The following is a 25,168-nucleotide window of genomic DNA, read 5'->3' as shown; positions in this document are numbered from 1 at the left end:
CCGGGCGAGGGAACACTGTGTCCAATATTTATGTTCATCATAAGGGGTCTTCGGGCTGCACTTCGTCTGGCCCCTCACCTAGGACCTGTCTGCCTTGGGTGACCCTACTAGGGGCATGAAGCCTCTGACAGCATAGCTCCTAGGATCATTGGGACACTCAAACCCCTCCACCACGATAAGGTGGTTATTATATTTTTTTAAATATAATAAGTTAATACTTGTACAGAACAAATATATACCAGTGGACGGTCAGTTTAGTCAATGTTCAGAGACACAAAGAAGTTGAGTTTTTGTTTTTCTTCTGATAACAGCAATTTGCATTTGCAGCTGCTCCCCAGTTTTATCTCTGTGTGGGTGAAGTGTAAGTGTAAGGTTTGGTCAGTTGATGAGCATGCTTCTCCAATGATCAGCAGATAAAACGTTTTGCTATAGAAGGCCACCGTTTAAAATATGAGCCTCCCTCTAGCCACCTCATGAAGATTTGTTTCCACCCGACCATAGGCCAGATTCTCTCAACGGGTATTCGAGCATTCTACTTTGGTTGTGTCGGCCCAATCTGCCTCCAACCAACAGTCTGGTGTTGGTCCAGTCTGTCACTCTGTCATTGCTTTTGTTTTATGGTTCAACAAAGATTTGCGAGCTTTAATTATTTTAATTAACAATCTTTGTGAAAATGTTATCTTATCATGATAAAAAATTACCATTGACAAGATACAGTTAGAAATAATTTTAGGAGAAATATTTTAAACACAGACTCTGACTAATTAAACAAATATACTTGACAACACATTTTGTGAAAACTCTTAAATGCATCCACATACAATAACTTCTCTTTACACTTAACAGTATACCAAATGTGGAAATTTCCTTGTTTTGTGGGGGGTGGGTTTTTATGAAGAACAATTTTTAAGGGGGTTGCTTAAAGTATGCTCAAATGTACTGATGTAAAATGAAATAAAAATTAAATATTAATTAACATATTTGCCAGGTAGAGTCTTTCTCCACCGACCCCATTATTTTCTCTCTTTATTTCAGCTTTAATTCATAATTTGAGAGGCATAAATGTATCGTTTCACCAATATAAATGGTGATATGTTTTCTGTGTCTTACATTGCTTAAACCTCCTGAAGTCCTCGTAACTGAAAAGAGGAAGAGAAGCCATTTGACCTGAAGGCCATGGGAGGGTTAAAAGTATAGTTTCCTCAAATATTTTATTGGGGGGGGGGGGCAATCACAGTTTCCTTTTTTTTCAAATGGTGTGGACTGGTTGGTTCTAGATTGGCTGCAATGACAATAAAAGAACTGATCTGAATAACAAGTCCCCTAATCAAATTGGATCTGGACATGAATAGCAAAGAAAATAACTCTATACTAACTTTAAGTACAACTTTTAAAAAGTCTTATTAAAAATCACTATCTACAAGTGAAAATTGCTTTGTTTATGAAACTGGTGGTTTCTTACCTGGTGGCATGTACTCCCACCAGCGACCAGCACACAGATCCACTACTTTGATCACTCGCAGGTACAGACTCACAGCTTCTCGGAGTTTTCTAGACAGACACTCCATACACATAATATCCTTCATGGGAAGATACCTGCAAAACAAAATGAGTGGTAAATGACTGGGTATCCAACTTAATCCTTTATTTGAAGTTATAGAAAGCTGAAATATGAGACCTTTTCCTCTGTTTAAAATTAGTCTTTCTTGTTTGACAGAAAAGGCTTCATTCACCCGCCTCTCAAATCATCTGTCTTATCTGTTCAAAATCTGAACATTTTGGTCTTAAAAAGAGTGTCCCTTATCCTTGAGGTGTAGATGAAGAGATGAGACTTGTCCTGAAGAGCTGCTGTCCTGTGTTGAGCCATGCATGTGTAATATAAAGTCTAATATAAAGTTCTCGACATTCCTCGCTGCACTGAACTGCGTGCACCCCACCACTCAGTTTATGTTTGGGTGTTTTGTCATTAGAGTGGGCCGGGCTCTGTCTAAGTGTCCTGTTAGCTTTAAAATGTACTAGGATGTTGTGTTTGGAGAAGATTCTTCTGAGTTTCTTAGATACTCCAGCAACATTGACAATGTTTTTGTGTTGTTGTTTTTTTCAATTTTCCTCCTTGTTTCTGTGGTGTGGTTTCTAGATTTCCTTTGCTGACTTGACAAAAGCCAAATTCAAATAACCACAGGTTTGAAGAGCTTTTTGATGCGTTTTGGTTCTTTTTGATTCTCTTTGAACAAACAGTCTAAAAAAGGCAGCTTGCTGCTGTGAGCATCTTCTCTGGTAAACTTCAAGTTGTTGTCAACACAGTTGATGTGTCTGGTGAACACTTCTACTTCCTTAGCTTGGATTTTGAACATGTGCCCAGTTCTGCTGGAGGTTTCTTCCTATTAAAACTGAGTTTTTCCTTTTCACTGTTGCAAATGGGCTGCTCAGGAGGGGAGACTGTGACAAAGTGAAGATTCAACACAATCTGTCAGCTTTGTTAGATAAAACAACTTTCACCAATCTGCATTTCAGCATTGTATTGTATATGATTGTATTGTATTGTATTAAAATTAGAATTGAGTTGACTGTAATTGGATTTAAATCTGGATCTGACTTTGATATATGATATAGAATTGTTTTTTTTTGTTTGTTTTGTTTTCTTGTATAGTGCATTGAGATGACTTTAGTTGTGAATTAGCACAATAAAAATTGAACTGACATGTGTGTGTACCTGAATATATGACAGAGAACTTCATGGGACAGCTCATTGATGTAATCTTTGGGCTCAGGAGATCTCAGGACCAGTTTCCCTTCACTGCTGCCCCCTGCAGATGGGAGTTTGGAAGCCTTCCTCCTTGGTCCCATCACTGCAGTGTCACTGCTCAGATGTACATGTGCACGTGTGTATGCACAAACTCACACACTTTCTTCGTCCTGCTTGCTGAGGGGGTTATTTTGCAAGAATCACCAACAGATCTGGAAAACATCAAGACAACACTTTTTCCAATTTTCTTGGATGAAGTACTTCAATCAGCTGAAAAGCCCAAACAGAATGATTTTATAGATTTCAGGCTGAGAAATTAATTCCAGTTCAAGTCAGACTGCTGGCTGAAAACAAGCAGCTGGACTTTAGAGATGCAGGTTGGGGTCTGAAACGTATCTTAAAAAAACAATAATAATTCTCTCTGAATACTGTGAAGTTGGTAATTTCATGGATATTTTCCCTTATTTCTTATTACATTTCTATTAAAAAAAAACTAGCAAACTGCATTTCCTGTAAAAATGCAGTAAATGCTGAGTTCAAAAACTGAGCTGAAAGCCAAATGTGACAACATGCTAGCTAAAAAAAGAGCAAAAAATAGCCAAATGGAATTTAAAAGTAGCATAGAAAACAATTGCAATAAATTAAAAATACCAAAAATGGTAGTTAAAATTGAAAGACTACTTAAAAGGAGTAAAACGCTGTCTCAAAACTACAAGAAGCAAAAAGCTAGCTAAATTAGCAGAATGTTAGCTTTTAACTTAGCATTAGCAGAATTAGCAGAAGCAGTTGTATTAGTAGTAGGAGAATTAGCAGAAATACACTTTCAAAGACATCTCAGTGTATTTAAAGAATTTGTTTTTGTAAATAAAGTTATTATGAAAAGTATAAAAGTTACAAAGAACAAGTCATAGCATCCATTTCCCAGCCTGTTGAATGTTGTGATAAAAAAAAACAGTTAAATTAGCCCAAAGTACAGCATTGCATAACAACATAACAATAATTGTTTAACTTTAAATATATATGACAAGTTAGGAAGACATTTCACTTCCAGTTTTGAAGAGAATATGTTGAGTCAAAATATACACCCCTCTCTAAAAGTATCGGAACAGTGAGACTAATCCCTTTCCTTTTGCTTTAGACTGGCAACATTTAGGTTTGACACCAAAAAATGTATATGAGACAAGAGAGCAACACATCAGCTTTTATTTCCTGGATCAGATACACAACTAAGAAGACAGCATTATTTCTAACGGCACACAAAATGTTTAGCTGAGTAGAAGTATTGATATAGATAAGTCTTAATACAGATTGAAGTGAATATCTAATATCTAGCTGTTAATCATCTGCTTGAAGGGAGTGTAGCTGAATTGTATGGATGCTTGGGGGTGAAATCTTTGCACACGGGGTGGATTTGAGAGAAACCTTTAAGACCCTTACCAGTGACAGACACATTAGGTGAAAGAAAACAAACAAAACAAAATCCTACAATTTGATGTATATTTTAATACCAAAAAGGTTGTGGGAGTAAGAAGAGTTTCACAAGTTTTGGAAAGTTAGTATGTAACATCGTCATCTGTCAAACTCATGAAACTTAAAATATGATTGTGTAAAAACCATAAAAGTTCTGAAAATAGCAGTTCAGTAACATAAAGTCCAACTTGCTGTGACCTGTTTAAACTGAGCAGTGTTTGTCTGTGAAGGCTGAGCTTCTTATCTGTTTCACCAAAACCTCACTGTCATCTATGGGGACATTTGTCGCGGTTTTTTGTGAATTTCGTCCACGTCGTACCACGTATCGCTACCAAAAGTCAGAGCACACTATTCCCAAACGAGACGCACGTTTTGATGTATAATTTACATGTTTTATTTCAAAGCTGCGGGTGTGAGAACGGACAGAAATGATCAAGGCTTATTTCTTCACCCTTAACATGAACGACTCTTTAAAACATTACAGCTACCATTGGAGTAAAGAAGACCTGTAGGCTTACCTTGATTCAAACTGCCACACCTGGTTTATTAAAAAGATAAAGCTAGTGTTCGTAGAAGCTACCTTGTTTACACACATCTATCCTCCCACAAATATACAGTCAGACTATAATCCGTATTGTTCAGCCTTGAGGACGGACATTCAGTTAAACCTACCGGTCTCTGACCACCAAAGCTGCTGGGTTCCTGCACTTCAGCCATCTTTTGTCAACTTTAATCAAGCAAAAAAGGCCCTCAGACAAAGCTAAGTCCAAACCATACGTGTTTTCTTCTTTTAGGTTAATCAGTTACCGGCAAAACCGGCCTAATGACGCACTACCGCCACCTATTGAATATGTGGTTCCTACAGATGTTAGTGTAGTTATTTATGTAGCCTATATTTTAACAAGAAGGTCCCATTGAGAGAAATGTCAGATAAAAGTCACAATACAAAGAGACAGCAGTGAAAGACACAATTACTCACACTTTTAAAGTTAATAAAATGAAGCATGAATTAAAACAAAAGACACCAGGGCTAAAACTATAGTAAATAAGACCAATATATCCCACTACCAGTTACAAGTTTATTTTAGTGCTATTTTTAAAAGTCCTTTAGAATGTAAACAGAGGGAAGTGCCTGAAGACCGATTGTGTTTTTAAGATTATTTCAGAGTTGTTGTCCTAAAACATCATATAAGGTGCAGCAATAGGTACGTGAATCTGTAACAAAGTCTACTGCAGGAGGATTCACAGTCCAGTCTTTTTTGAAGGGAAGAAGAAGCATGCATATAAATAAAGTCACCATAATCCAACACAGGAAGGAAAGAACTTTGGACAGTTCTCTTTCGGCTGCTAATGGAAGGCAATTTTTCTAAATGAAATTAAAATCCTAATTTAGGTCAAAACTTTTTTAAAAAATATGTCAAAATAGTCATTAAAGGTCAGCCTTTCATCAGCTGAGATACCTAGGTATTTATATGAAGTACCTATTTTACATGTACCTTCCAATGCTGCAAAATGTCCTGCAGAAATTCAACAGCTTATAGAGAGGATGCTGCTGTACAAATGACTGTATAATCCTCATCTAAATGAATTTTGACTGGATTTAGTCATAGTCCTAATTATTTATAAAGATGGAGAATAAGATGGAGGCTAGAATTGAGGAACACCTGTGGTTATTGTAAGAGGGACTGATGTATGATTTTCTACGGTGACACAGTGAGTATTGATACATAAATAATTTCTTAACAGAACCATTTCACTGAATCCTACTTAGACAGTCATGTTAATAAAAACTGACGGTCGACTAAATCAAATGCACTGAATAAGTCAACGAATACAGCTGTGTAGTGTTGATTATTGCCTAATGATTTCATAATACTGTTTGAAACAAGCATTGCTGCTGTAATTGTACACTGGCCTGATCTAAAACATGACTGAAGTTCAGTAGATGTATTATTATCTGAGAGAAACTATTTCAGTTGATCATTCATGAGGGATTGAAATACTTTAGCCAGTAGTGACAGTCTGGAGATCAGACCTGGAAATCATCTAAATCTGAGGGGCCTCCACTTTTTAAAAGTGGGAGTAACAGGGTTGATTTCCAGGTGAGTGGAATGGCACTGGAGGACAGAGTCAACTTAAAAATCAAAGCAATGGGTTTGGCAACAAAATAAGCAGTTAGTTTTAAAAATGTTGTCATGACCAGGAGACTTTTTACAGTCTACGTTAAACAAAGCTTTATGAACTTGTGAAACAGAAGTAGTAGAAAAAGAGAACTGTTGATCAAAATGAGCTGAAGATGGAGCAGAATTATCTTCCTCTTTAACATTAGGGAAGCAAAGATTGACCCAGTACAGATTAAATTATTTCTTTTAATACTGGCAATGTCACTTTTGGCAACCTACAATGTCAAAAAATAAGACAAACTGCCTTGTGATTTTAAAACAATCTAACAACATTAGAGCAGCTTGAGCAAAGGTATTGGAGCAGATAAGTTAATAAGGTCTGCAATCTTCATATTCAAAAGAACCATTTCTACCCTTTGTCTTACTAAATAAAATATGGCTAAAGCTCAAAACGTGCTTTAACTCTGATCATTAACTGGTGACCTGTGGGTCACTACCAGTTTTTTGTGTGCTAGAAGCATCTGGACAAAAGCCTTTTTGTTTTTTTTCTTTTACTAAGATTTTAAAAAATGTACTAATACTAAAAATCTTATTGCAACTAAAAGGCATGTAAAGCTGTAAATATTTCTGTTATAAATTATGTGCTTTGTAAGATGTCGTTCTTGTTTTTCTGAAAAGTTTTTTTGCTTTGAATTTTACGTTTTTGTGGTTACTCTGCCTTTTTTCAATCTGTTTTTTTATTTACGCTGTCAGATGTTTGTTTATGTCTAATATGGATTTGATCCATTCATTTTGTAAATTGTTTATGTGTTGTAAATTTCTGACTTGCCAATAAAATCGAGTTATTTCAAAAAAGTTAAAAAATAACACTTGAGGGAGCGTTCATATTATCCTATATAGAATGTTTGTATTAATATAAACTATCGACATATATTAAAACATATATTATTCCCTTACATGTCACTGATTTTAACAGAATATGGCGTAGTTATAATTTAAGTCAATAAATCCACTTCCGGCATTAACTTCCGGGTTCCTATATTTGGTCCAGTGTTTCTGGTTTGCAGAAGTGACGCGTAACGAAGCCTCCCTCTGATTGGCTAAAAACTGTCCAATGGGTAGTTGACAGAAGTAAGTCGCGTGAGCGCGTGTGTCCGCGCGTTGCCGACAGAAGTTCAGATTGTGTGGCATAATGTTTGTTAAACTTTTTTTTTCGTTGTTTCTGCTCATTTTTTGCGTCGAGCTATGCGACACTCAGAAGAAGAAAGAGGTAACGCACCGTAAGCTGCTTAAAACGAAGAAAATTACTCCATTTTGGGTCAAGTTTAGCTTTTTTGTTTTTCAAAGTTAGTTATCTGTCCAGAGTTGCATGTTGCTACCTCTAGCTAACAGTGAGGTTATTTTTTATGGCAACACTCATAAAATTAACAACCAAAGTTAGTATTTTATGTAAGTTATGCTTTTTGGATTTTAGCAAATACTCCAATATCTCATGTAGTACGTGTTTGTAGTTGAAACGGAAGTGGCAGCTAGTTTTCACGATCTCTAACTGCAGCAGAGGTAGACGTGTACGAAACTGAATGTTAGAGTGTGGTGCAAAGGAAAAAATGCAAGATTAAATGGGTTCTGGCTTTTGTTGTAGAGGGTCTAACTCTGTGTGTATGTGGATACAGACTCTTCTGTCAGAGAAGGTGACTCAGATGATGGACTGGGCCTCTAAGCGTTCAGTCATCAGGATGAATGGAGAGAAGTTTCGTCGCTTTGTCAAGGCTCCTCCTAGGAACTACTCTATGGTCATCATGTTCACAGCGTTGCAGCCACAGAGACAGTGTGGGGTTTGCAGGTGAGAAGTAATTAAAGGTGCCAGTGCACAAGTGTTTAGTCCCACATCTCGTCACGCAGCTTTAAAATAAAACATTCAAATGTTAAATCACAACATGCAGTTTGACCAGTTGTGTGTTGTGACCTTTTGTAGCAGAACAACATTCAATTTTTGAGGCTCTTCTTTTTTCTTTTTTTTTCGCAAACTCTTTTTTTTTTTTTTTTTACACTTTTCTACTCTGTTTGTTACACAGGCACAAATACATTTGTTGGTACCCTTATAGCTCATTGAAGTGATGCTTCATTTCTTTTGAAAAGTGATTCGGCAAAAAGCAGTTGTCTACTCATATTTGCATGCCCCTGACAGGTCTGGAGCCCTCCATTCAGCGAACCCTGCACAGTGCCAGGGCTCCATCTACGATAAGGGTTTATGCCCATTGCTGGTGCCGTTTCTTGGCGTGTTGCAGGCTCAAGGGGGTTGACCCAGTTGGGTGTTCCCTACATAACATCCTGAGGTACCTGCAGGGTCTGTTTGATGCCGGACGGGCGGCATCAACCCTGAAGGTGCACTTGGCAGCCATTTCAGCCAGCCACGNGCGGCATTGATGGCAGGCGAGTGGGGGCACACTACTGGGCGGCACAGTTTCTCCGCGGTGCAAGGAGGCTGCGTCCCCCGCTGCGGAGGCCAGCGGCAGCATGGGACCTCCCACTGGTGTTGAAGGCCCTAAGCCGGCCACCTTTCGAGCCCATGTGTGCGGCTCCACTAAAACTAGTGTCCCTCAAGACGTCCTTTCTGTTGGCAATAACAACAGCTAAGCGGGTCAGTGAGCTCCACGCTCTTTCCATCACCCCTACTTGCCTGCGCTGGAAGGCAGATGGGTCTGGGGTGACACTGTGGCCGAACATCGCCTTTCTCCCTAAGGTTCTGCCCCCTGGCTATGTGAATACAGCCATCGAACTGGGGGCTCACTGCCCTCCTCCTTTTCAGTCCGAGGAGCAGAGGGTGGCGAACACGCTGTGCCCGGTTCGGGCACTGCAGCTGTACATTGTTGCTACGGGTGCTCTTCGGTGATCAGACCAACTGTTTGTCTGTCATGGGGGACAGAACAGGGGGCGGGCCCTTTCGAAGCACAGGCTGTCGCATTGGGTCGTCGATGCCATTGCGCTGGCTTATGAATCTGTGGGGGCTGCTGCCCCCTCGGGGGTTAGGTGCCACTCTACCAGGAGCATGTCCGCATCCTGGGCGGCAATGAAGGGGGTGCCACTAACAGAGATCTGTGCAGCGGCGTCATGGGCGACACCATGCACGTTTGCACGATTCTGCCGCCTCAACGTAGCACCCGAATCTGAGCTGGCTTCGGCAATCCTGCCTCTGGCGTCATCTACCTCCTGAGAGGGGGGTGAGCACTGCGTTCCTCGTGACATCGCTGGCATAAGTCATCCACTTTGTTTACTGCCACTGGCAGTCAGGAAGGAATGAAACAGAACGGAAATTACTCTGTAACTATGGTTCTGTGAATTCCTGGATGACTGCCAGTCACACTGGTCACTCGGAACTTCTTCCCCACAAGAAGATTCGAAGAGGCCGAACGTAGCCTCACACGTGCTATTTATAGACGCACGCCCAGGTGAGCTACGTGTCACGTGCGTGACTTTGTTTACATTAATTCTCGACCTGCGAGGAGACATATCCACTTTTACTGCCACTGGCAGTCATCCAGGAATTCACAGAACCATAGTTACAGAGTAACTTCCGTTTGGTTTGGTTGTGTTCACCACACTGAACATAGAGCAGAGAAAGAAAAGGTGAGAGCTGTCTGAGGAGCTTGGAGAGAAGATTATAGATCTTCATGTTAAAGGTAAAGACTGCAAGATCATCTCCAATCAGCTTCATGTTCCTCTGACCACAGCTGACAGATTATTATAATGTAGAAGGTTCACGTGACTTTAGCCAACCTACCAGGTAGTAGACGCAAAAGGAAATGCAGCCCCAGGTTGATCAGATGATTAGTGCAGATGGTAGAAAAAGACTCAAAGAAATTATTCAAAAACCATTCAATCTGAACTTTGTCACAATTTGAACAAGAAGCACTCAGAGAGTGCAAACCTCCACCAAGGCCACAGCGTGATTAAACAAATGCGATCCAGATCATAAATTGGATCACTACCAAAACTTAATTGATTGGTTTTTGTAACAATCCCAACATTTCCTGAAAATTTCATCCAAATCTGTTGTTTAACAATCTGATCTTTGCTAATAGACAGACAAACAAATCATCGGACACAACTGGAAATAGAACTTCCTTGTTGGAGGAAACAAAAGGGTCACAGGTAGGAGCAGAGACAAGTTTTTAACAAAGGGCTTACCTGTGGCCTTGACCTTTGACCCCATGAACCTTGAAACCAATACCCCTTTTCCACTGGCTCTACTACAGATGCCCAGCTCTACTCTACTCTACTCGGCTCTGCTCTATTTAAAAAATGCATCTCGTTTACACCGGCCAGTTTGGTAGCAAAGGAACGCCTCCTTGTGTTGCAGGGGGGGGGTGACTGTACATGCGCCAAAACTTGGCGTCATTTGTGGAGACAACGGAAGACAATTTTGGCCCTGTATTGTTGCTGTTTTTTAAACTTATGGGGATTCTCCTGAGACTTCAGGAAGAGAGGCACAGTGGAAGAAATGCTCTGAATGCCGCAATTGTTGCGCGGAGTAGGACAGCTGTTATCCGCCAGAGATTTCATGCTTTACAGCGCCTGTAAGCTGGGGGACAGACGGCATAAACGTTGCAGGGTAAGCTGTGACCTTGAATTTTGACCAGATCACCACCAAAATCTAATCACTTGTTCTTTGCAGCATGTTTGATGTTTCTTGAAAATTTCATGAAAATCTGTTCTTAAGTTTTTGAGTAATCTTGTGCACAGACAGACTGACAAATAAACAGACCCTACCAAAAACATACCCTCCTTGGCGGTGATAATCATAAAGGGCTCCATGGGAGAAGACCCAGGAGGCTCCACTAGAAACAGAAAAACACAAAACAGCCAGACTTAAATTCACCAAAATGCACGATGACAAGAACCAAAGGTTCTGGACTGATGAGACAAAACAAGCTTTTTGGAGTTACATCAGTTATGTTTTTGATTTTTGTGGAAGAGTACCAAGGAGTTTATCAGCATTTGTATATAAAAATTGTAAATCAAAATATAGACATTTTTGTCCTCCATCACCAGTGTGTCTGACTTCTGTAGGAGTTATGGAATTTTTCTCAAATCCCTCCAGAATGCAGAGAACCCATTCAGTCATCCATTCATTCTGTCATTCTCTTTACCCTCCTTTTTTCCTTTCCAGGTCACGGGGGAGCTGGTGCCTATCTCCAGCTGATGTGTGTGAGAGGCGGGGTACACTTCAGGCTTCCATAAACTTCAGTTATATTTTAAATATTCTCTTCAAAACTGGAAGCGATGACTGTTTAACTTGTCATATCCCCTACATGAAACACTGTAGAAACATGGACTTTTACTTGTGAGACCATCAGAGCTATCTGCTGCTCACGGTTGAAGAATTTTCACGATCCGACTTATAGTTTTCACACCGTGTCTGTTTGAGGCTTATTTTGTTGTCTGTTTCTGTCTGCCTCTTTTTAACTTGGCTGCCAGCAAGTGACAGAAACAGGTGTGTGGTTACCATGGGCACCATGAGTCACTGGCAGCAGCATTAACTTTTTTTTTTTTTTAATTTTTTATCCTGGTTCTCCATGCTCTTCCTGTAAATCAAGATGTCAGCATTTTCTTCTGTGCTGAGGTTATTACAAATTTATTTTGGAGTTTTGGACACCAGCTACTTTGACACCCTGTAAAATTTCTTCTGAAATTTTCTCTTTCTAAAACTTTGCTTCTCTTTAAATTTGTCTGAATTTCAGTGTGTTATTTTGTTTTTGTTTTTTCATTCCAGACAAGCTGATGATGAGTTCCAAGTGCTGGCTAACTCCTGGCGTTATTCTTCTGCCTTTACTAACAAAATCTTCTTTGCATCAGTGGATTTCGATGAAGGATCTGATATTTTCCAAATGGTGAGATGGACGCTTTGGACTTCCGGACTCTGGTCTTTCATATATAATGCTGCTATATTATGTTTTTGTCAAATGCAAATGCATTATAAAAAGTCTAGATTCCTTAAATAAATGCGTATCGCCTGCTGATGTTCCTGTTCAGTCAAAGCAGATGGTCGCTCATCCTGAGCCTGGTTCTGGTTCTGCTGGAGGTTTCTTCCTGTTAAAAGGAAAGTTTTTCCTTTCCAGTGTTGCCAATGAGCCGCTCAGGATGGGAGACTGCGACAAAGTAAAGGTTCAACACAATCTGCTGGCTTCCTTAGATAGATAACTTTTACTAAATGGCTTTTATAATGTATGTGAATGTTTTTGTACAAAATTGACCGAGTTATAGACATTTTGTGTTTTTTAAGGTCAGTTGGTTGCGGTAGCCATCTTGAAACGGGTTGACTCCAAAAGTTATTCAGTTGTAGATGTATGTCCAAAAATTACTTTCTGTAAGTTTCCTTAAAATCTGTCCAGTGGTTCATGTGATTTTTTGCTAACAGACACACACAGACATGGGCAAAATTATTATTTCTGAAGAATACAACTCTATTCTCTTTGTTAAAAAAGAAGTTTGTGTCTTTGACAAACTAGTAGAATTTCTGTTAAAGTTCTCGTGCTTATAATGTTGTGTTCTGATACCAATCAAAGAATTGTTTTAAAGAGCCACAAAAGCAGCAATACGTTTTTTTCTAGCTTTGTGCTTTTACAGTGTGGGGAAAAGTTTCAGGAGATGAATTTTAGCACCACTGAAGCTCCTATGAATACATGTTCCGAGTTTTAACTATATTTATGTGTTTGCAGCTTAATATGAATTCTGCTCCTACTTTCCTTCACTTCCCGCCCAAAGGAAAACCTCGTTGGTCTGACACCTATGAGCTGCAGGTCAGAGGCTTTGCAGCTGAACAGCTCGCCAGATGGGTGGCAGACAGGACAGATGTACAGGTGAACAACTACACTGAGTTTTCAGGACCCCTAAATGAGTGACATGACTGTGTGCTCTGCTAAAATACACTGCCTGGCCAAAAAAAGGTCGCCACTAAAAAAAAAAAGGTTACACACTCTAATATTTCATTGGACCGCCTTTAGCTTTGACTCGCTTTGGCATTGTTTCGATAAGCTTCTGCATTGTCACAAGATTTATTTCCATCCAGTGGTGCATTAATTTTTCACCAAGATCTTGCATTGATGATGGTAGTCTGACCGCTGTGCAAAGCCTTCTCCAGCACATCCCTACGATTCTCAGTGGGGTTAAGGTCTGGACTCTGTGGTGGCCAAGCCATGTGTGAACCATGTGTGAAAATTATGTCTCATGCTCCCTGAACCCCTATTTCACAATTCAAGCCCAATGAATCCTGGCATTGTCATCTTGGAATATGCCTTATTTCTTAATAGTGCTCTGGGAAAAAATTTCCGGTCGTATCGGTGCAACCAGTCATTCGGGGGGGGGGGTTGGATCTGGGGGCTGCTGACACAAAGTCTCCATGTGGTTTTACCAATCATAGATAGTGAAGGGTGGGCACCCACCTCTGATTGGCGCCGGTCCAGCTATTCCTGTACGTCTCCATGTTGTGTACTGCAGTCAGAGGTGTGTAAGCTAGGTTGTTGTGAGCAGAGTGGATGAGGCACGGTGAGAAGGGAAAAATTAAAAAGAACAATTGACAACTTCTTCGTCAAGTCAAGGCCATCTACCTCCCAGGGTACTTCACGCACTGATGTGAAAATGGCATCAGGAAACGAGCCAAATACGTTCGGCTCCGAGTCGGAGCCCGCAGAAAGTAAAACAGGGAAAGTATATATGTTTCAAAGACTGGCTGGATCAGTTTCCCTGGTTAAGATATAGCAAAGCTGATAATATCATGCACTGCATTTACTGCAAAAAGTGTGGTAAGGCCATGGTTTTCTTGAGGCTACACAACTGTTCAGTCCCAATCCCTTGAGCTCCCTTCACATTGTGCATGCGGAAATGCTCTTACTTTCACTCTTAATCGTAGCCTGGAGTTCTACTGTTGTTTTTCTTCAATTTGATTTCACCAAACATTTAAGTGATCGCCGATCACGATCATTCAGGATTTTTTTCCGGCCACATTTCTTCCTCGAAGACGATGGGTCGTCACTATCCTTCCAGTTTTTAATAATGTTTTGGACATTTATTAACCCAATTTTAGTAGTTTCTGCAATCTCCATAGATGTTTTCTCTGCTTGATGCATGCTAATGATTTGACCCTTCTCAAACAGACTGACATCTTTTCCACCACCACGGGATGTCTTTTTTGACACATGGTGGTTTAAGAAATGAGAAGCAACTCATTGCACCTGTTGGGGTTAAATAACTTGTTGCCAGCTGAAACATAATCACTCATGCAGTAAATATCCAATAAGAGGCTCGTACCCACTTTTTTGGGGGGCAGGCAGTGTACCTCACTATTCTAAAGTCCAACATGCTTAGGCTGTTTGGATTTGTTGTTAAATTCCATCTTTAGCCAATCCGGTTGCATTTAGATACTGCTAAATACAGGTCTTAATAGCCTCAGAGCACATTAAAAGCATATTTCTCCAGTCCCCCCGCAGAGGTGGTCTGGACCCCTTTTATTTGCATATGTATGGTAGTCTGAACACAGTTTGTCCTGAACCAAGCTGTAGGACCTTCAACTGAACTGACATAACCCCACACAAAAGCAGAGTGGAAGTCTTAAGGTTAAAAAGAAATGTCGGCTGAGCTGCTGGCAGGTTCTTTGGAACATTCTGAAAATGCTGATTTTTTTTTTTTTATGGTTTGTTTGTTTTTGTTTTTTTAACGAACTGTTTATGAAAATCCTTCTCAGTATAAATGTCTGTTTTGTCTGGATATTATTTATCAAAGTTCTGTGGGTGAGTTGCTCTTTGATTTAATGTTCTGATTGTTTTTGGACCCCCTTGTGGTCACTGTAGCTATAATGTTCTGTATTGATCAGGACAACAGTGTGAGCAGCATCATGTCACGTTACATCCATCTGATTAAACACAGAGCTGATGTTTCGTTCACAGTGAAGCTGTGTCAAACAGCTGACGGCTGTCAGTTTTACAGCTTGAAGTCTTACGTCTTTGTTCTGACACTGAGCTTGGTGAAGTCACTAATCATTGTGCTTTTAGCTCTCCTATGTTGCATCTGTAATTAAACTCATGAAGTGATGCAGAAATTTTACGAAAGTGTGACCCAAACGGCTCTGAACCATGAGATTGGGTTTTACCACCAGGTGTGAACAAAGGTGTCAAAGGTGACCACATGCAGTTTAATTACCCAAAACAGATTTGGAACAACAAGTCTGAACAGCCTCTTAACAATAAGGATAATGCGAATGTCTTATGATGACAGACATGCCTGTGTGTTTCAGATTCGGGTCATTCGTCCACCCAACTACGCTGGCCCTCTTTTGCTGGGCCTCCTCCTGTCTTTGATTGGAGGACTGGCGTATCTCAGAAGGCACAATTTGGAATTTCTGTTTAGCAAGAACGTGTGGGCCTCCTCTGCTCTGGTAACAACTGCCAACACACACACTCGCATATAGATTCATTAAAAATGAAAGGCCCAGCATAACGCTGGCAGGGCGTTCGGCTTTGTATATTATAAAAAAAATTAATCAAAACAACGCTTTTGAACGGTGTGGTTCTCTGCGTAGCTCCACCAATTTACTGTAGGAGGCGCTGCAACTGTGTGCAGCTGCAGCCAAACTCAATGTCTACGAAGAAGAGCGCAGCTTTGCTACCTTACTGCTAAAATAAAGAGCATAAGAAGAACAGCGCCACTTACAGTGAAACACAACCGAGGTAACTTGCTAAAAATATTCTTCTTCAATTCCACAAAGCTGAAGTTGGTTTCCGATTTCAGCTTCCGATTCGGAAAATGGCTAAAGGACGATTCCACCTAATTTTTCACTACCTCCAGCATCTTTAACCTACTCTAGAAACTACAACACCTAGACACTTCAAACCTGAACCAGATTATTCTGCACTGATCGCAGAACATTTAAAACCAAGTGTGTGATCTGTGAAACCTCAATAAAGGGCGACTTCAGCACCTTTTTTGCATCCGGCAGACCACACTAGTGCTGGTCCAGCTCCAAAACTACAACACCTCACTGATATTTGATAAAAAGGTCAAATCTATGCTAAAATCTTGTTTTTTGAATCAACATTCATATAAACTAAATCATGTAATTTCAGTGAGTCATCATGGTTGTGCCCTGAGTCCTCTGTTGCTTAAGATGACATTGCGCCCCATGAATTTACAAACACACACAAATACACATTCAAGTCACTTGTTTTAAATAAATGCTTCTGTTTAAATTAAGTTTTGGTCTTCATTGTAACTGATGTGCAGGGGGATAATGAGTGATTGACCTCAGTGTTTTTTAAAGTCTGGCTACGGCCCTGCTTGCTGGCTGCCTTTGGAGATGGAAATTTAGACAAAGGTCATCTTTTGATGAGAAATAATGAAGTTGTAACCATTTTAGTCAAACCTTGAAAATAAAGTGATTAGTAGTGATTATTTTCTAAAAAGTTTAATTAAAGTCTATCAGGTGGTTCATGAGATATTTTGCTAACAGATATCAGACTTGACTCCCAGTAATTAATGGCAAGATTTTGCCCAATTTGTTTGTGCTCAGAATGTGTTGAGGATCAGTCTCAGCTACTACCACACACAAATTTAGGTCAGTATCTATAAAACTGACTGGGTTTTAGTTATTTCTGTGTTTTTTAAGGTCAGCTGGCTGTGGCAGCCAGGTTGACTCCAAAATGTAAGTGGTGATTACTTTCTGCAAGTTTCATTTAAATTCATTCTGTGGTTTATGAGATATTTTGCTAAGAGACACACAAGCAGAAACGCCTTTTGTGGACAGGCTATAACTAGCAAGTTGTAGTTCTTTTACACAGTACTGTATTTTAACACATTTCAGAACACAGTTCTGTCAGTTCTTTTTTAAATTCCTGTTCCCTAAATTTAGATTTGTACAGCGCAGGAACTTGTGTTTTGTGTTTTAGGGCTTTGCTCTGATTATGACATCAGGCCAGATGTGGAACCACATTCGGGGACCACCTTATGCACACAAGAACCCCAGCACTGGACAAGTGGTAAGTACACAACTCCGAACCAAGCTGATCAGACAGAACAGTACACAGTACAATAGTTGTTTTAAATTATGACATAGAATGTTATTACGTTATTTGTGAGAATACAGTCACACAATTATCCTGGGTCTTTTTGGGTTTTTTTCCCTCATGCATTTCTTTTTTTTTTTTTTTGCATCTAACTACTACCTCCGCCGTCACTTGTACAACTTTCATGCCTCCGTCTTTGTGTATTTTTTAGCGATTGGTACATAAAATCCTCTTTCAGATAGGAGGTGTGGTTTGTTTCGGGTAGAGGGGGTTATAAGTACTTCCTCCTTGAGGCATTTTTCTCAGATTTGCCCGTTTTTAATGTGTCCTGCGCCCACGCGCTCCAAATATGACAATTTTCTGAAAATTTGCGGCGTAAATTATTTGTCATAAGTCTGTTTTTTGGCCTATCAATACAATTTAAAAACGGGTGTATAATTTGAAATCCACACTTTCAACAGAAATTGAAATGCTCAGCCACTATGACGTTCTGCGCATGTCTAGAGACACTGAAACACTCTTAAAGGCACAGGGCTATGTAAACAATGTTGAGGTTTTGGGGCTAGGAGAGCCCAATTTTACATTTAATCTATCATAAAATCTCACAGATTGACATTGTTATGGTTATAATCATAATAATGATGCTAGCCTTTATTTTACCTGATAAGTCAATTGAGAACCACAATGACGATCTGGTCAAGAGGCAATGCAAGTGGACAAAAACAGCAATGATAAAAGCAGAAGACGCAAAGTAAGCGGCATAAATCAGCATTTTTAAAACATGCTTTACAAAATTGAAAAAATAAAAAAATACAACGAAATAATAAATGATTCAAAAAAGCAAAGTTAAATCAGTGTGCTCACATTCATTCTTCACATACACCATCACTTTGTTTATGGACCAGATGTTCATGCATGAACAGCGTGATGCCTTTCTCTGCTGCAGTTAAGATGTGAACTACACCGTGTGATAACATGACAAGCTTTATTCTTTAGTTCAAGCAACTGGTACAACATTTTATGCCAAGGTTGGATAGTAGCAGACAATAAAGATGCTTTACACTCCTCACAATATACATCACTTATGACCATAGGCGTAAATCCCGGGGGGTTGGGGGGGTCCGGACCCCCCCAATCTTGGGGAAGTGTACACCAGTTTTTAAATTTTCTTGATAAACCAAGGAAAACCAGAGTTATGATAAATTATTCACAACACTTTTTTTTTATTATTATTGTCATATTTGCAGCGCGTTAGAGTTTCTGGGAGAAAACTCCCCCATCCTACGTCTGATCTCACCCCCAACCCAGCCGAATGAAAAAACACACCCCTCCCCTATCTGACGGAGACTCAAAGTTATCTGTCAAGGCGATTTTTGAACGTGGAGCTCCAGCTGCAGTCAGAAGCTCAGAGGCAGAGATGGAGATAAATAAAATAACATAATAATATTAAAAATGATAATAATAATAGTAAAAAGAGTCCTGGACAGACAATGAGGTCTTCGTTGATGAACTAGGTTATCCATTATGTTTTTAGCGAGTGATTACTGGAAACAGAATCACGTTTTGTCTGTCTTCCTTCCAGCCAAAATGATAACAAGAGACAGATTCAGATCCATATTTTGGAAGCATATTTTGAGCATGCATCAGGATATATTTTATAACATTTACCTGAATGATCCTGCATGAAAAGGACATAGAAAATGACCAAAACTAAGAATGTGATGGCCCCTCTGCCTTGTTTTGGACAGAAACTGTTTATGAGTGGTACAAAGGATTTATGGCAATTTATTAGAACTCCTGATTGTTTTGTCTAAAAAACAATTTTGATTTATGTGGTGTAACACAGCAGTTTATCAGATTCCAGCATTTTAGTCGAAGCAAGCTGGTAAATATCTTGATCATATTTAGCTGACTAATATTAATATTAAGCCTACTAAATACATGCCATTTAAATCAATATTATTACTGATTATTCTGTATAGTATATGCATGCAGTTTGGATAAGTTTCCCTCTGTACATTTTGCATTACATTTCACTAACTTTGCTGATCCCCCCAAAATTGTTCTTAAGAAATTTTCTTGTTTATTGCCCCCCCCAATAATGAGATGAGATTTACGCCCTTGCTTATGACCTGATGCACAACAAATCCTGCAATGTATGTTATGATGTTCATTGCAAAAAGAGCAGGTTTTGGAGAGATCCATGTACTGTATATGTGGGTTATGTTGTTGTCAGTAAATGGTGACTCAACTGTTTCACGTTGCTCTGCATCAGTAACTCTGAGGCATTGTGAGCTGTCCACAGTGACCACATTTCCATTGGCATAAGGTGATACTCCGCTGTACCCAATCAGTTTATGGAAGATGGCCATGAATTGATGACAACTTGGGTTTGCACAAGAAAGTTAAAAATTGATCATGAAGTTTCAGCATCTGTTTTGTTTTTTGTAAAAAAAAATGTCAGATGTGTTGATTTTTGTTTTATTTTCCAGCAAATAAAAAAAGTTTTCTTGTATTCTGGTCTTTACAGCAATACCAACCAAGTGTTTTGATTCTGCTTTTATTTCAGAGTTACATCCACGGCAGCAGCCAGGCCCAGTTTGTGGCAGAGACACACATCGTCTTACTTTTCAGTATCCTTCAACTTTATTAATTGTCAGACTTTTACTGTAGCAAATAAAAAAAAGAAACACTTATCTATCACCTCTTTAAAAAATGTGTTTATTAGAAATGACCTACAATTGTCTTTAATTTAATGTGACCATTACAAATTTTTGCAGTACCAAATCCAAGGACTCCTGGACACCTCAACCTACCCTGTGGGGTCGTGTTATTTTTCCTTAGTATTGGTGACTTTTTTTTTTTTTTTTTAAATGGACTTTATTGTTAATCAAAGTTGGTGAGAGGTAGCTGAGCTGGATCTTTGGGGAAAGTATGGGTGCTCACTTATCCATCTTCTACTGTGTTGCTATAATAAGCAGCTACACACAGATTGTGTATGTTTTAGTTAAAACTGTCTTTTTTTGTGAACAAAACAATCCAATTTAAGTAAGAATCTACTACAATAGGCTGTTGTGCTCTGGTTGTTCTAATTTACATTGTCACTCCAAATATGATAATAGTAATTCTTTTATAAACTCCTGCCTCCACAGATGTGTCAGAAAAGCTAATTTTAAAATTGCTTTAAAAAATGTGGACGGGCCCAATTGTGATTTATTTGATAGCAGTATTAAGATTTTTTATTCTGAAATATATGCACTTTAAATTACTCTGTTTTTCACTACAGTTTGTACAGGCAAAGCGATAAACAAGCCTAGAATTCAATTTGGCTACCATTGGTGAAAGATGACCACAGATCCCTGCTGCTTTGGAGATGCTCTAAAATACTTGAGGTGTTTAGTGATTCAGTGCCACAGACATGTTATAATACTCCATCAAATGTCCTCACCTAATCTTGTTGGGAATGGAAGCCAGTAGGACCTGGTTTATTAAAGCTGCCATGTTGTGGTTTTTTTTTTTTTTTTGGACTAGAGTTTGTGCACTAAGGGTTTTTTTTTTGTTTGTTTGTTTGTTTTTGTGCGCTAAAGTTTTAAGTTCCTCCAACTCCCCCACACACTATCATGGATTTACACTGGTTTTCTGAAATAACTTATTCATGAAATAACTACAGTATTTGAACGAACAGCAACAAGATAAGACTACATGATTCAACAAGAGTGAACTGCTGGAAAACATTAAAGACCTGGCATTCCTTAATGGAATACACATCCCCTGCTGCCTTTTATGCCAGAGTTTTAGATCAAGACCAACTTATGTTGAGAAATGATAAAGTTGTTGCTGTTTTGGTCAAATCTTGAAAAATGTGCAAATTATTAGGAATGCCCTCAGGTACTACCACACCAAATTTTAGCTCAATATCTGTAAAATTGTTTTAGCCATTCTGTGTTGGCTAAAGTCTATTAGCTGTGGTATCCATATTGATATGAGTTAAATCCAAAAGTTAGTCAGTTGTATTGCTAACTATCCCATCTCTTGTTGTTCTGATATGATCATTGTTGTCAGCTTTTTCAGTAAATGGTCAGAATGCTGTCTAACTTTGGTGACTTTTGGTCCTGTTGGGTCTCTTCATCTTTTGATGTTGGTTTTTAAAAAATGCATAATAAGTATTAAAAAGTATAAATTATAACCAGACTGAACTTATGTACATGTTGTTTAACCCTTGACCTTCTCATCAGATAGTGCTGTATCCATGGGAATAGTTCTGCTGTGTGAAGCTGCTACTTCTGACATTGACACCGGGAAGAGGAGGAGTATGTACACATTAATTATATATTATTCATTATATGACAAATAATGGAGGCATGCACTGAGTGATTTGTTTAATTCAATAAAATTTGTTTATATAGCACCAATTCATAACAAGTCATCTCATAGCATTGTACAAAAGAAAAAAAAACACTTCCAGATTAGATCAGATTCAAATCTATTTAATTATTATATTGCAGTACATTAGAAAATGCCAATTCAAAGTTGTCTAAAGAAGCTGGCAGTGTGTTGAATTATTGTAATCCCCCATCCTGAGCAGCACAGAGGCTACAGTGGAAAAGAAAAATTTCCTTTTAACAGAAAGAAACCTCCAGTAGAACCAAAACCAGGCTCAGGACAAGTGGTCTTCTACCTTTGCCAGCTGGGGGTTAAAAGGACAGGAAAGGGACACGGGGAGAACATGGCCAGACAGCATTGGATGGTGGTGTGTAGGATGACTGTTGTGGTGAAGAAGAGGAAAAGAGTAAAGGCAGAGAAGAGGACCAAGTGGTGGAAGTCGAGGATGGAAGAATGTTATGAGGAGTTCAGAAAGGAGCTGTTAAAGACTCTGGGTGGTAAGAAAAAGCTTCCAGATGACTGAGCTACTGCAGCAACAGTGGTTAGAGAGATGGGTAGAAAGGTACGGTACTTGGTGTTTCATCTGGACAGAGAAAAGATGATAAGGAGACCTGGTGGAATGGTGAAGTGCAGGAAGTTATCCAGAGGAAGAGGTTAGCCTGGAAGGAACTGGACAACAAGAGGACTGAAGAGAGTTGACAGGAATATGAGATGAAACATTGACAAAGAGGGAGGTAGCAAAGGCAAAACAGGAGGCTTATGATAAGTTGTACAAGAGGCTGGACACTAAAGAGGGAGAGACGGACTTGTATTGACTGGCAAGACAGAGGGATTAGGCTGGAAAGGATGTGCAGCAGGTTAGGCTTGTTAAAGCTAGAAATTGTAATGTTCTAACAAGAGAGGAGAATGTGATGGGAAGATGGAAGGAGTAGTTTGAGGAGCTGATGAATGAAGAAAATTAAAGGGAAAGAAGAGTAGAGGTCATAGAAACTGTGGACCAGGAAGTAGAAAAGGTTAGTAAAGATGAAGTCTGGAAAGCTTTGAAGAGGATGAAGAAGAAGGCAGTTGGACCTGATGACATACCAGTGGAGGTATGGAAATGTCTAGAAGAGATGGCGGTGAGGTTTTTGACTCAATTATTCAGTGGCATTTTTGAGAGTGAGATAATGCCTGAGGAACAGAGGAGAAGTGTTTTAGTGCCAATCTTTAAGAACAAGGTGATGTAGTAGTTGTAGCAGGGGGATTGGGTTGATGAGCCACACAATGAAGATCTGGGAGAGTTGTGGAAGCAAGACTTAGGCAAGATATGACTATTTGTGAGCAGCAGCATGGTTTTATGCCAAGAAAGAGCACCACTGATGCCATCTTTGTTTTGAGGATGGTGATGGAGAAGTACAGAGAAGGACAGAAAGAGCTTCATAGTGTTTTTGTGGATTTAGAAAAAGCATTGCAGGGTGCTGAGGGAGGAGCTGTGGTGTTGTATGAGGAAATCTAGAGTGGCAGAGAACTATGTTAGACTGGTACAGGACATGTATGAGGACAGCAGGACAGTAGTGAGGTGTGCTGTAGGAGTGACCGATAGTTTCAATGTGGAGGTGGAACTGCATCAACGATCGTCTCTGAGCCCCTTCTTGTTTGCTCTGGTGATGGACAGACTAACAGATAAGGTCAGACAGGAATCCCTGTGGACTATGATGTTTGCAGATGACACTGTAATCTGTGGTAAGAACAAGGAACGGGTGAACTTGGAGAGGTGGTCTGCACTGGAAAGATGAGAGATGAAAGTCAGTCGTAGCAAGACAGAGTACATGTGTGTGATTGAGAGGGAGGCAGATGGAACAGAGAGGCTAAAAGGAGCAGAAGTCACAAAGGTGCAGGACTTCAAGTACTTAGGGTCCACTGTCTAGGAAAATGAGGAGTACGGTAAAGAGGTGAAGAAGAGAGTCCAGGCAGGATGGAGTGGATGGAGAAAAGTTTCAGGAGTTTTTGTGACAAAAGGGTGGTAGCAAAGCTCAAAGGAAAAGTTTCCAAGACAGTGGTGAGAGCAGCTATGTTGTATGGTTTGGAGACATTGGGACAAAAGACAACTAGATGGAGGAGGATGACTCGCTGTGGTGACCCCTGAAGAGGGAACAGACAAAAGAAGGAAAGGGCAATAAAGCACCATCATCTAGTGGCTCGTACTAAAATTTGTATCTCACTGGGCTGTGACCGCCACTCGTGAGGGAGTCATCCAAATGTCTTGCGACTTTTGCATTACCTCTTACTCCCAAGTCACTACTGTGACTTGGGAGTAAGAGGTGATCAAAAAACTTTTTGACTTTTTTTTTTTCTCAAATAATCACAAAGTCATAATGGATGTCTCCAACTCATCTCAAACCAATGTGATTTTAGCTGCAGGCATCTTCAACCTATCTCAAGATTATTAGAGTATTAGAGTAGTATTAGGATCCCTGCAGGAAAGCTTTCCTTGAACAGAAAACATCCAAGACAATTGTCCTGATCTAAAAACCACATTGATGAACACCTTCATTCATGTGACCAAAGTGGCCCATTTGTGAGTCAGGCTAACAAAGACCCTAATGGGGCCTATATTGTGAGGATAGTGAGGGCAATCTACATGTGAATCTAGTTTACAGAACATCTCAGCTTTAAAAGCACAAACTCCACACTCTCATTTTTGAATAGAATCAGTTCTTTGGATGAGAAGTGAAAAACAGCTACCAGCTACAGAATAGAAGTCCAGTTTTTGTGTTTTTAACATTTTTTGAAAACACTAAAGACATTTACTGCAAAAATGTAGTGTGAATGCTGAGTGCTGAATGACTGCCAAAATGTGCACAGAAAGACACAGAAACTGAGTTGTTAAAGCTAAAAAAAAGAACAGTGGCTAAAAGCTACATTTGTCAAAAGGCTAGATGAAGACTAAAAGTGGCACAAGATTTGCTAGAATCTAATGGTAGCAACAGTGTAGGATAGATGACTGGAGCCCCAAGTATTGAGTGGATATACTGTATAGTACATAGATATACTTTCAGTAGGCCAAAATTAATTAATTGAAAATCCTTTTTTTAATTGTTCTTATGTAATAATTTAATTTTCTGAAAAATAAAGTACTGGCTTTTCATTAGCTGTGAGCCATAAACATCAAAATTAAAAGAAATAAATGTTTTAACTATATCACTCTGTATGTAATAAATCTAAATAAAATGAGTTTTACATTTTAAATTGAATTACTGAAATATATTTTCCAATGATTATCTAATTTATTGACATCTACTGGAAGTGCAAATACTGTATCAAAATTTACAGCTGATAACTGTGATTATAACTGGGTTTGGATCTGAACAGTAGTTTGTCACTTAATGCCCCCCCCACCCCCCCCACCCCCC

General features: G+C 39.4%; 2 protein-coding genes across 4 annotated transcripts in view; one reads left to right on the top strand and one right to left on the bottom strand.

Annotated features, from left to right (window-relative positions):
* Nucleotides 1-5,039, bottom strand: part of fbxo38 (F-box protein 38) — a 49,452-nt gene extending 44,413 nt beyond the window's left edge. For 2 of the 3 annotated variants that reach the window (XM_017440526.3, XM_025002637.2), the window contains exons 1-3: nucleotides 4,889-5,039; nucleotides 2,714-2,958; nucleotides 1,463-1,596 (exon numbers count right to left, since the gene is read on the bottom strand). In XM_017440526.3, the coding sequence (XP_017296015.1) occupies nucleotides 1,463-1,596; nucleotides 2,714-2,847 (268 nt within the window). In that variant the 5' untranslated portion in view covers nucleotides 2,848-2,958; nucleotides 4,889-5,039. Of the gene's footprint in view, nucleotides 1-1,462; nucleotides 1,597-2,713; nucleotides 2,959-4,888 lie in introns of those variants that run through there. The other variant, XM_017440527.3, reaches the window with a different exon arrangement.
* A 2,413-nt stretch (nucleotides 5,040-7,452) lies between these two features.
* Nucleotides 7,453-25,168, top strand: part of LOC108250575 (magnesium transporter protein 1-like) — an 18,670-nt gene continuing 954 nt past the window's right edge. Inside the window, exons 1-8 of the mRNA XM_017440525.3 lie at nucleotides 7,453-7,609; nucleotides 8,013-8,182; nucleotides 12,113-12,230; nucleotides 13,059-13,199; nucleotides 15,629-15,769; nucleotides 17,277-17,366; nucleotides 19,963-20,026; nucleotides 21,629-21,703. Coding sequence (XP_017296014.1) covers nucleotides 7,532-7,609; nucleotides 8,013-8,182; nucleotides 12,113-12,230; nucleotides 13,059-13,199; nucleotides 15,629-15,769; nucleotides 17,277-17,366; nucleotides 19,963-20,026; nucleotides 21,629-21,703 — 877 coding nt within the window. The 5' untranslated portion in view covers nucleotides 7,453-7,531. The remainder of the gene's footprint in view (nucleotides 7,610-8,012; nucleotides 8,183-12,112; nucleotides 12,231-13,058; nucleotides 13,200-15,628; nucleotides 15,770-17,276; nucleotides 17,367-19,962; nucleotides 20,027-21,628; nucleotides 21,704-25,168) is intronic.

This window comes from Kryptolebias marmoratus, unplaced genomic scaffold, assembly GCF_001649575.2.
Source record: "Kryptolebias marmoratus isolate JLee-2015 unplaced genomic scaffold, ASM164957v2 Scaffold24, whole genome shotgun sequence".
Taxonomy (NCBI): domain Eukaryota; kingdom Metazoa; phylum Chordata; class Actinopteri; order Cyprinodontiformes; family Rivulidae; genus Kryptolebias; species Kryptolebias marmoratus.
Note: the sequence above shows the minus strand (reverse complement) of the source record. Positions and strands in the feature narration are given on the sequence as shown.